This window comes from Pinus tabuliformis, chromosome 8, assembly GCF_031772625.1.
Source record: "Pinus tabuliformis cultivar Carrire ecotype Pingquan chromosome 8, CPIR1, whole genome shotgun sequence".
NCBI classification, from domain to species: Eukaryota; Viridiplantae; Streptophyta; class Pinopsida; order Pinales; family Pinaceae; genus Pinus; species Pinus tabuliformis.
In genome coordinates, this window is record NC_142294.1 from 25662306 (window position 1) to 25675063 (window position 12758).

At 41.3% G+C, this 12758-nt stretch overlaps 1 protein-coding gene across 1 annotated transcript in view; it reads right to left on the minus strand.

The window, feature by feature from the left end:
* Positions 1-632: 632 nt before the first annotated feature.
* The window catches only part of LOC149233965 (protein ESMERALDA 1-like), a 105497-nt gene continuing 93371 nt past the window's right edge, over positions 633-12758 (minus strand). Inside the window, exon 7 of the mRNA XM_089368108.1 lies at positions 633-1431. Coding sequence (XP_089224234.1) covers positions 1287-1431 — 145 coding nt within the window. The 3' untranslated portion in view covers positions 633-1286. The remainder of the gene's footprint in view (positions 1432-12758) is intronic.

Below are 12758 nucleotides of genomic sequence, written 5' to 3' on the forward strand. Positions count from 1 at the left end.
CTTTGCACTAACTGTAACTAGTTTAATGCTTATTTGTGCATATCAAACTCAACATTTCACTCTTGTAGAAACACCAAGAAATAGGAAAAGCAATTGGCAATGATTGTGAGAGATTTGATGGCAACACCCTAGCCCCTGTCAAGCCATAATATTGGATATGAATCTTTCCCAATTTCATATATTATTCACCTTATGACAAACTATAAAGGATGACCCGCACAAGATGAGAATCACACATACAGTTTTGGGGGACAGATCCTGTCAACTGTATAAAAGACCAGAGCTTATCTGAACTTTTAGAAGAGTAATAAGTAGAAGATTCATAGATTATTATGGATTCAAGCACCACCCAAAGGAAATTGCTGCAGTTACAAGACTCGATTAGCAAAAACCTGAACCCTACCAACGGGCATCTTAAGAAGATTATATAGCTTAAGCACAAAGAATGCTTCGTTCATTAGAATAGTCCTCTACACGGTAGTCTCTAGTGACCTATAAATTTTACACATACAAATATAATAATAATTAAGACTTCTCTTAAAATACTGAAGTTCTAATAACAGCATACCTTGTCACGCAGTATTTTAAACTAGATGAACAAGAAAGAGAACGTGATATAAAGAGCCAAGGCAGAAATGAATAGAGACTTTTGCAAATGAAAATAAGAAAAGAAATAATCATGCAGTCACCAAGGATCTTTAATCTTAAGTTCCCCATCGTGCATGCTTCTGAAAATTCTTACAAAGCCTAAACACAAAATGATACAATCTCCCAAACCCGAGGGACAAAATGGGGCAACACTCATTCCCTGAAATGGTTACCAAATAATGAGCCGTGATACAACCTCCCTGACAAAAGTATACAGATATTATACAATCAAGCTTCTGCTTATTTAATATTTTCCTTGCAGCTTTGATCTGGGATCCTCTTGGAATTCTTCTGATTATGGAAACATAAACTGGCCTCGTGATAGATACCCGCACGCTCGTAGATAAGATTTCTCCAATGCCATTACCGAATAGCTCATCAAAGCTCAAGTGGAAACTGTATAGAGCCAATGTGCTCTACAATGAATTTTCAGCGATTAAATCTTGAAGTAACTGATCAATAAATCCATCCTTTTCTCCAGGATAAAAAAAATTGAGGACAATGCAGCAAGATTGTGTTGATAAAGAATGTCTCAAGCACCTAAACAATAGAATTAAAGCCGCATGGCTGCATCATTGGTAAATTCAAACAAAGAAAGTAAAATCCTCCCTTTCTTGACTATACTTCGTTCATAGTAGTCAGACCAAACCGAAACTTTTCTCACGGCACATGCAATCTGGTGTAGGAAAGGTATATACTGAAGCATTGACCTTTCTAATTTCAATTCCTTTAACATCACTGTGGCGTCGCATTGCTTGCATTTGTTGTTTGAAAGTTTCCCATCTGCAACAGAAAGACCCCACCAACATTGTAACATCAAACATATAAAACACAGTAGAATGATGTGAATAAAGGACCAGTCAAAAAATTTGTTCATTATAGAGCCTATCGTTTCAGCAGTTGGATATTTATTATTTAGTGCTCTCAATTTCCTTTGGTGTCAGATTTTGGATCATCTTTCATTTATTTGATGAATGCTTCAGCAAAATCTTCACTTTTTGTCATGATCCCCTTCCACAAACTGGAACCAGTAGAAAGATAACCTGAGGAACTACTAACTACAATGACAGAAAAGTTATAAAAGTACATAATAACATAAACAACAAAAATAATCGTATCCATCAGTTTTCCAAGGAAGAATTTTTAATTAATTCAAGATTAAGCTCCAGCCCAATAGTGAATTGATAGATGTTTAACACTTTATTTTCATGCCCTTTCTTGACAAACATGGATAACAGAAACTACCTGATACTTCTTTCAGAGTGTTGGTAGCTGCAGTCGGTATTCATTGATTGTATTAGCCCACAACAACAAAAAATGACCTTAAATCGGCCCTAAAAGGAAAAAAAATGAGGGAACTTAAAATTTAAATTTGAATTTATTTTGCATCCAAAAAATCAAGTCGGCCCTCCAACAAAGTACAAGTTGGCTCAGTGAAAAGACACCAATTCGGGCAGCCCAATCATTATATATTGTCACTCGACCTCATCACTTCAAAAGCAATTTGGATCTTCACAAGAAGCATCAAATCTTCTGTGCACACATGCGAAGGAGTCTAGGAAAGAAGTAGAGTTTTTCTGAAGAAGTTTTGGGCAGCAGACCAAGGTTTCTGGGCAGCAGCAGCAGGCTGAAATTCGGCCTGTGTCTAGGCAGTAGGTTGACTGAGGCTATTTTTGGGCAGTTTGATGAGGTTTGACCTGTGATAGTTTGCTGGTCTTGTTTGACCTAATTTGACTGGAAAATCAGAATGTATCTCTTGTTGAATTGAACAATTTCTCCAAAGAAACAGTTGTTGGGTTTTTCCCTAGTTAGGGTTTTCCTAGGGTAAAATATTGTGTCTTTTGTGTTTGGCTATCTCATCATGATCCTACTGTCATTATTGTTTTATGGTTGAGCTTTTCTATGTATAATTGCTTAATGATGAATGTGACACAAGAAGAATTAATTAAGAAATCATTGGAAAGTAATTATCTAAGTAGAATATCATGAAAAATCAATATGGTATCAGAGCAAGGTTAAAGAGCAGCCATGAAATAAAATTGAAGAAGCCAAGTTTGGGAAAGTGTCTTCATAGTATAAAGCTCTCAAGCCCTAGTAGAATGACTTGTTGACATCAGCATTTGCATGCAAGCCAAGTCTAGTAGCTCATATGTTGGTAGAGGCCGAGTTTAGAAGAGTTCTGTTGAAAGAAGCCCAAGATTCTGTGAGTTCTGGCCTGATCTGAGGCTGAATAGGAGTAAAAATACCCGACTCAGTTCACTATAAGATAGACCAAGGCTGCCAGAAGAAGACTGGGAGTCTGTTTATATGAGAAGGTGCTGATCACAGTAACCTAAGGCTATTTTGAGGTTTGGTCATGGCCCTAGGAGAGGATTGAGGGCCTCAGTGACCAGCCCAGGCAGGCTGAAAGGCCTCAGGAATAAAATTAAATCATGCCAAAGAAGGTTAGCAGATGGATAAAGGGTGAAAAAGAGCCAAGGCCGCAGGCTTCCCTAGCCTGAGGTTTAGGGCTGCAGGAAGAAAACTCAGATCTGAGAGGTCCAAAAAAGCCTCAGTCTGAGTTACAGAGGGACGAAAAGCCTCAGGGGTCACCTCAGGAGGGCCAAAAAGCCTCAGTGTGACAACCATGGAGGCTGAGAACTTGAGAAGCCTTAGGTGGTGGCCAGGAAGTGTGAAGTTAACTCAAGCCTGTGGAAAATCCAACAAGGTTATGCTAATCTGGTTGATAAAGGAGGCTGATAAGTACACTGATAGAGTTGGGTCTGAATGTCTAGATTACAGAGGGCTTGTTTAGGCCTGCTTTCAAGGGAAGTCTGAGGATCTTCTACGATGCATCCTAAGGACATTTCAGGAGCAGAACTCAGGAGCCAGGAAGGCACACCTACAGTTGAAATGGAGTCAAACTCTTCGTCAACTTCCATTACAAGAATGATTGGTGAGACAGTCTACAGTTTGAATAATTCAGGCATGACATTTGATGTGATTGGAAGTTATTAAGTACCAGAACAAATCTACATTTGACATGGAGTGGCTAACCTGATTTGTTTTTTTAAAAGAACTGCAAAATATTTTATTTATGCTCTAGAAGAAGGGCCGAAACCTCTACTCTACAAAACCTGTGGACAGATATTGCTGATATGGCTTGAATAGGACCATTTCAAGTATCACATGCTCGTGCCACTTGAAGATTGTTACTTGCACATATATTGAGGATTGGTTGATGAAACAAGCTTTTTTTTGGAAGACATTGGAATGCCATGGTCTTATTGCCTCTTTTGTAGACATCTTACTTTTATTGAAGATTAGGCTCGACCTACAGTATTTTTGTCTTTGTTGACATGGCAGTTGAAGAGGCTGAACAGAACTCTAGAAAGCAGAATAGCAGGGCCAAGTTTAAACTTAGACAAGGGACAAATGTTTTGGCCTGGCTGGACAGCTTCAAGAACAAGTTGAAATCTGTTGAGTCAGAATCAAGAGTGTTGCTCATTTATGTAAGAGATGCCTTGCATCTGCTGTTGAAATTTACATTGACTGAGATATATTGCTAAGGTCTTGCAAGAACAGATTGAAAGTTACTCCATTGGTAGAGGGAGCTGTGGAGAAACACTCTCTCATATAAAGCAAAGAAAGTCATAACTCTCATGCTAAAGTATGAGCTCTTCTTGGAAGAGCTGGTAGAATTAGGGTATGTAAACCCTAGGAAAATCGTAAAGGTTATGACTTAGAAAAACCATAGGGTTTGTGGATAAAACCCTAGTGCTAGTGTTAAAATTGGCAACTAGGGCCAAACTCCACATCGATCATCTTATTTATGACAGCAGATATTTTTCTTGGATTCCTCTATCCGGGAGGTGTAGGATTGATCTAAAGATCATCCGATTCCGACATGTAAAAATAAAGATATGAATTTATTTATATTATGGACAAATTGTCTAAGTCGGCCAGCAAGTAAAACAGGCATTCAAACCCCCAGCTCATCCTCAACGTTGCATATAAAAGGAGACCTCACGTTATTTTATCATCATCTCATCTTCACACATCTCTCTCTCCTCACTTAATTCGGTACGCAAATCTGGGCAGCTATCTCTCACACGTGCGAAGGAAGGAGGACATTTTCTGTTTGACTGTTTGACTGTTTGACTTCGTTGACCAGCGTTGACTGAATTTCAGAGGCTGCATTTTTGGGCTGCGTTGACCTCCTTTGGCTGCAGATTGGGTGAGGTTTCTTCTCCTTGGCAGGCTGCAGATCTGGGCACTGAAATCGAGGTGATTTGACCTCTCATTTGACCAGTGTTGACTGCCCTAGGTCTGGCCGCAGTTTGACTTTCGTTGACCAGTCTTTGACTGGACTTTTTCGGACTGTTTTGGGCTGATTGAGCTTGCTGTTGGAGGCCGAAGTTGACTGGGTTTGACCGAGCTGCTTAGAGGAAGAATTCTGCCCTGTTTGACCAGCGTTGACTTTTCTGGTTAGGGCTTTTCTGCTGCTGTCATAAATTATCAGATTTGTAATTTGTACTATCTCTCTCTCTGCTGAACTATTGAAAAATATAAGAAGAATTGATCAAGGGTTTCCCCACATTGGGGTTTGTCCCTGGCTGGTGCCACATCTTGTGTCCTCTTGTCTTGGCTTGTCTTCTACTGTTTATATTTATGTTCTATCTGCATTTTACTATCATGCTGATGTGATTGCTAAACTGGATATTGATATTGGGCTAATAAAGAAATTGAAGTAAATTGCTCTTAAGCATAGAACATACCATTGTTACCTAAAATTAACAGCTAGACCTAGATCGATGATTCGGCTAAATAAAGAAATCATTGCTCATGCAAGGAAGGAATGAAACATGCATTAGTAGCTAATCATGAGGACGAGGATGATGAGATTCCAGATGGATTTCGATGATTTCTGCAAGAAGGCAAGGATCAAGAGGGAGTTGACAAATTCCCTATACAATCCTCAGATCAAAAGATAAGTACTTTATATCCTTCTTCCTTGATTATTGCCTTATTTTTGGTCAGCCTCTTGTCTTTGTATCTTTTGCTTGGTTATAATCGTTTCTTCCATGACCTCCTAATGAGGGTTGCAGCATTGCAGGTACATCGTGAAGGCTGCCAAGGCTCTAGTAGCAGATGGAAGTGTTACCCACCACCAGTGGATGGCCCCTATAGGAGAATTTTTCTCCTAGATTTATCTTTAGCTAGCAGCCAGCAGCCACCCGATAGCGCGATGTGCCACCATTCTCTGCCACTAAGTCAGCCAATGTGTGCCCTCGCCCATCTGTTATGATCGTATGTTTGAAGGTGGGTCTTCCAACCCCAAAGGTATGGCTTTTCATTATGTAATTGGGTGTTTATGGTTGCTTTTCTTGGGCACCTCTTGAAATGGATAAGTGGGGGTGGGGGGAATTCAGTGAAAAGAATGGGCTTGGATTGTACTCATGTTCCCTTGTCCCAACTTGGTGGTTAATCTTGTATTCTAGTCCTATAGGATCTCCTCTATTGGCTACTAGCTTTAGGAGTGGCACTACATGGGAAACACTAATTTTGGTTGCATGGTCCCACTTCCCAATACCATATATCTCACTCCCCTCCACTCATTATAACCCCTTTTCACACTTTTCCCATCCGGGTCCACATTTGTCCATTGGGTCCACAAGGTGTTAGCCTCCCCTTTCCCTTGTCCACACTTTGGGTTGGGCATGGAATGATGCCCCGAAGGTTGATGTAACTGAAAAGAAAGATAAAAGCATAATTTGGCCACTTAAAATAGGAAATGTACCACAAAATGCAAAAGATGGTTGGGACATAAAAATTTAGCGTGTGGGAAAAGCCAAACATGAGCTCTACCCCCTATCACTATGGCCATCACCCTGGTTCCTAGGGCACCTATGAGTGTCCCCTACATCATTAAGGAACCCATGATTGTCCCAACCCCTGGTGGGCGATGAACTGCCCAACCTTAATGGGGTAATCACTACTTTATCATACACATCATGCTCTCATCCCCTGGAGCCCCGAGCAGTTAAAAGAAAGAAAAATCAATAGAAGGCAAAAGGAATATGAAGAAGGGTGGAAAAACAAAGTTCGAGGTAACTCATGTACCACGATTTCTCCCTCGTACATCCATACACCCAATGTGTGGACTTCCCTCATTATAGCTACCCTTGTACCATGGCATGTGGCTTGGAGCCTTCCCTGTTGCTCCACTTTGTTCCACCATTTGACGGATGTACCATGGACCTATTACTCCCTTAGAGGTTGAAACCACCTAATAGGGTCCTTTATTAACACCTGTACATTCTAAAGCCCATTTGAAAGGGCATGCCACTATAACGTGTCCACTTTTGCCCCTAGTTAGCAAGCTTATTTACTCAATTGCACTAATGGATTGTTGTACTGGAAGGTGAGGAGATGCATTGGATCTTATACAAGATTGCAGGTGGGTCTCCATTTGGACTTGGTCTACCTATACGGGGTCCAAGCACTACAGAGGGTCATAATGGCACTTGTAGGATGAGCGTTGAGAGCCATGGGCCTCCACCATAGCAAAGCATTGATTGCCATGTCATGGACTTCTTCAACACCACACATTGTTTGTTTGTGACCCAGTAATACAGAGATGATGATGCACTTGGACCAAGTTGCCTAGCCAACCACACATTTGCAGCTGAGACTTGGTTGTCGATCCAAGGCCCATATGGGTTTCTGTCTCATCTGAAGAGACATGGGGATCATGCATCATCTTCTAACCATCACTGATGGAGCATCGACTTGTTATTGAGCCACTCAATACCCATGAGACCATTGGTTGTGCCCCACAGCCACTTGGGAGCACCACAGGATATTTTGCTTCAATATCAAGAGGCCACCCCCTTGATCATCATTTTGGGAGCCCTCCTCTACATCGTAGCACTTAGACGACTCACTTTGGCCTTCCAATGGCCCTCTTGACTATTATTATATCATTTCGACTAGCATTGGATGGCTTATTTTTCACTTATTGAGCTATTTGTTGGGCTTGTCACCACAAGGGTTGTTATCTGCACATTAAAATATTATTAGGGGCTTAATTAGGCTAATTAGACCAATTCGAACTTGTGAGAGGCTCATATAAATTAAAGAGACCTCATTTGTAGTTGATCGTCATCATTTAGATTGGGATCTCTCTTGTAAAAGAATTTGAACCTACAATTGATGGATGAAATTGGATGTTTTGATGCATTTTGATGTGTGGGAATTTCGCTATCATGGCTTGGAGCTTCTATTTGCAAAGTCGATGGATGGATATATTCTCATTATCTTGTAAGTGCAATTTGATGCTATATTTTTTACATTATTACATGTCTAATGTATGGAATATCATGTCATGATCTTTTATGTGCCCTAATTTAATACAAATTCATAAAAACACTGGGATATTGAAGTATTGCATACATTACTCATAGATAATGTGAATGAATGTTCCTAGAGGCTCATTATGCATATTGCATCCTTGAATCTCCATCAATCTTTTCCAAACGAAGTATAAATATCTATTGTAGACAAGTTGTTGCCTCTTTAGAGGTAACAAAAGCTTCATAGGTATCCTTGATAGAGTAAAGTTCTTTGATCAAAATAAATCTTGACTCGAATTCTCCCAATTGGTAAGTGTTAAGTTTTGGTAAGTGTTAAGTTTAGGTATGTTCTATGCTTAGAGCAATTTATTTCAATTTTCATAGTTAGCTCAATATCTTTTCAAAATTAGCAATCACATCAGCATTAAAGTAAACTACAAATAGAACATAAACATATTCGTAGAAGACGAGGACACAAGATGTGGCGCTAACCAGGGACAAACCCCAATGTGGGGAAACCATGGATCAATTCTTCTTATATGTTCTTCATTAGTTCAACAGAGAGAGAATGAGATAGTACATTTACAACAGAAGTCAACACTTTGACTTATCCAAATAAGAGCATAGATCATCTCCAAGAAGATGATACATGAGATCAATTGAAGACATGTTGCTTCAACTGATTCTCCAAGGTGACTCCTTCACCTATCATTGTGTTGCATCTCGTCATCATGTTGCACCTCACCGTGATGCACCATGCTACACCCACCATCATAATGCTAGATCTCATGACCATGTTGTACACATCATACTACTGCACCATGCTTGCCATGCTGCACCATGCTTGCCTTGCTGTCCATGCTTGCTGCTGTCCCATGTGCCTTTGCTGTAACATGCTAGTCACTGTTGTCCTATGTCGCATACAGCTGTCCCACTGTTCATTCCAAGTTTGCTTACTGTCCCATGCATCTTTGCTATGTAGCTTGCTGTCCCATCATCTTTGCAGCACTATGTGGCCTTGCTGTCCCATGCTTCTTAGCTGCACTAGTCACTTTGCTGTCCCATGCTTCTTAGCTGCACTAGTTAGCTTGCTGTCCCATGCATTTTGGTGCACTAGTTAGCTTGTTGTCCCATGCATTTTGCAGCACTAGTTAGCTTGATGTCCCATATGTCTTGCTGTCATATACTATGTTGTTTGTAATGTCACAACATTCATCATAAGACTTGGATCTATCATTCATGACTGTGATTCAATCCAAACAGCAGATAGGGCATCCTTATTTAGAACAGCGTTAAGGATAGCTGAAGATGTGGCTTCTTTACCTCAGCATTACGTGTGAGAGCATTCCTTCCATGACAGCAACGGTATTCCTTTCATGACTGCGTATAGGATAAGGGCTTTTCTTTTCATGACAGCAAGGGCATTCCATGTGTAGAACACTTCTTCTAGGACAACGTTTAAGTGCCATCTCCATTAGGCAGCGTAGCAACTAGGTTTAGGGCATCTCTTCTCCTTAGACCTGCGGCTAGGGTTTCTGCCTTCATTTCCATGGCTGTGTATTACTGCTTCTTCATAGGGCAGCGTTTAGGGCTTCTCCATAGGGTAGTGTTAGGGCTTCCTTCACCATGCTAGATCTCCCTTTCCTCTTGCGTCTAGGGCTTCTTCATTAGGGCAGCATAAAGCCTAGGGCACTCCCTCTAGATTAGGGCAGCGTATTTCTTCTTGACTGCATCTAGGGCAGCCTCTTATCCTCCAATGTCTAGGGTTTCTACTCCTAGATTTCTCTTCTACTAAAACCCAAGACAAGTGGAGAGAAATCAAGATAGAAGTGTGTGTAAGAAATGACTCTCAAGTCATCTCCTTTTATACTAAAACGTTGAGCACATGTGGGGTTTATTTGGTTGTTGGCCGACCTTGACGAATTGTCTTATAACACAAATAAATTCATAACTCCATGAATACTTATCAGAATCGGATGATCTTTAGATCAATCCTACACCTCTCGATGAGAGGGATCCAAGAAAAATGTCAGCTGCCATTAATAAGATGACCCACATGGAGTTTGGCCCTAGTTGCCAATTTTAACACTCCCTCTCAACTAGGGAGAACTCCATCCGCTAATCCATCTGCCAGACTGTACTAACTCTACCATTAGTGCCCTGCTCTGCTCTGATGAACCATGAAGAAGAAAAATTGATCGAGAATGTTTCATACCATTCTCTACTGACCCGAAGTCAATTTTATTGATCCCAGATCAATATCACAAGAGAGTGTCTCAAACCACTCATACTGATCCCAAATCAGTTACATTGATCCCAGATCAATGGAGGTCATCCTAGCATAGGGAGTACGGTAGATACAACGATGCGTCCATCAATAGTACTACTATGGTGCCTAACCCCATTTACCTGCTCATTGATCAAATGAGAGGTACTTCCCATGAGTCCCAAATTGCATGGGTAGGATGCCTCGACAGGAGAACTAATCATCCTGTCCCACAGGAGAACTAATCATCCTGGCTCATAGGAGAACGAATCATCCTGTCCCAAAGTCGCCTCGAGGGTATCACAAGGGAAGGCTGAGTTATTCACCCTGTACACAGCACACCATTAGGGGAGGGTAAGTCGCCCTATGGTCGTGTGTTGCTCCAGTAAGTACCCCAAGCCCCCCCAAATCTCCCAGAGCTCAATGAATGCAACATGCAAGACCCTTATACGAAGGTCTCTCAACGACTCCAAGTCATTCAGGAAAGTCATAGATTTGAACTTTCCTTAGGGCTTTGACAAAATGTCTGCGACTTGTACATCAGTCTCAATGCAATGGAGCCTCCTCGCTCATCGACTTACCATATCCCAGATAAGGTAGTATTTGATGTCTATCTGCTGGAGCAATCATCAAATACGAGATTCCTCAACATTCGAATCCCCCCTGGTTGTCACAGAAGATCATGGTGGTATCCATCATGTGTACAAACAGCTTACTGAAGAGCTTCCACAACCAGGCAACTTCATACGAGATCATACTCGTAGCTATGTATTCAGTCTCGACAGTGCTTATAGCAACCGACTTCTTCTTCCTGCTCATCCATGATATCGAAACAGAATCCAAAGAGAACTAGCACTCAGAAGTTCTCTTGTGATCCTTCACACTGCCTGCCTAGTCAGCATTTGAATAATCATGCAGCTTCACATTTCCGGCAGTGTATCTCAATTCATGAGAGATTGTGCCTCGAAGATATCTCAAAAGATTCTTAGCACCAATCCAGTGAGGCTCAACCGTATACGAGCTCATCATGCTAACTGCAAAACATATGTCCAGACGGAAATTCACTAAGAACATCAATGCGAATGAGTTTATGAAACCCAGAGGCATTTCCCAAATCTGGTCCAGCATCACTACCATATAACTTCTTGAAAGTTAAGATCCTCGAGGTAGTCACGGGCTTGCAGTTTATCTTTCCACATCCGGAATCCAACTTCCTATTACTCCTGCAAATGAGAGGGTTTGCACCTGTCAGAAATAAGTAGTCCATAGAAGGTGCTGGTATGAGAGGGGTCTATCATCCACAACCTTTGAGCAATGGTTTGGATTGGTTTCACTCTTAGTGAATCTCAGCTTCATCAAACAGCTATCAATCCTCTCATAATATGCCCAGGGTGATTTACTTCGAGCCATAGAGGGCTTTCTTCCACCTGTATACATGAGATTCCTGATCATGAATCTCAAACTCCTTGGGTTGTTCCAAACCTGTGGACCTGCTACATAAGGGGAATGGTCCCCTTGTAAGATTTTCATTCGGTACATCTCAGACATGTACCTTTATGCTCTTCTTGAATTCAGGCATCCCTGTCACCATCTGACTCACATCGGGTAGGGCCCCATAAGTAGACCTCCGGTGCTATAGATGAGATGTGTCAACTGACATGGTCACCAATGGACCATCCTGCGACTTGGTACAAACTGCTAACCCTGAACCCATGAGTAAAAGCATCTTTGAAAATTCTATTTTCAAACACGTACCTTTCCATCGATGAATGCCACCCTAAAACCTTTGACTTCCATTGCCGAAATGGACACCAAGTTCTTTTTGCGATCAAGTACATAAAAGAGATTCTGTAAATGAATCGAGTTACCCTCATTCAATTGAGGGGTAACATTTCCTACACCCTTTCCAGGATAGGTGGCATCGGCTCCAAGTATAATCCCATGATTGTTTCTTACCAAATTCGAAAGAGCACCCTTCTATCCGATGAAGTGCCTTGAAGCACTATAATCAATAAGCCAGCGTCCCACAGAATTTGAAGGAGAGAGCCAATACAAGATAACGCTTCTTTATCTTATCAGAAACAACATTTAATTCTTCATACCTGTGGTTCCTTGCTTTCTCTGAAGAGTGGGTTGTTTCCTTGATAACCTGCATTACCTGTCATTCCTCTAATCATTGAAGATGTCCCTGGAATGATTGTTATCATCATCAAGTGATGTGTCCCTGCCATTCGGACACTCCTTCGCATAGTGGTCGAACTTATTGCAACCAAGGCATCTACCTTTCCTACCACCCTTAGATCTGGACTTCCCAATGAAGTGATCTATAGGTAGGCCATCAGAAGCTTCCGCTGCACCATTCTGATGATATAATCTGCTTCGACTTTACCCTTGGTGAATTTGAAGAGGGATGAGGAATCCATTGATCCTTTTGTCATTTCCCAGTGGTCTTCAGTGATTGCTCTTTCACTCTTGCTTGGGCTTTGTCTTCACCTCAGCTCCAATACCAT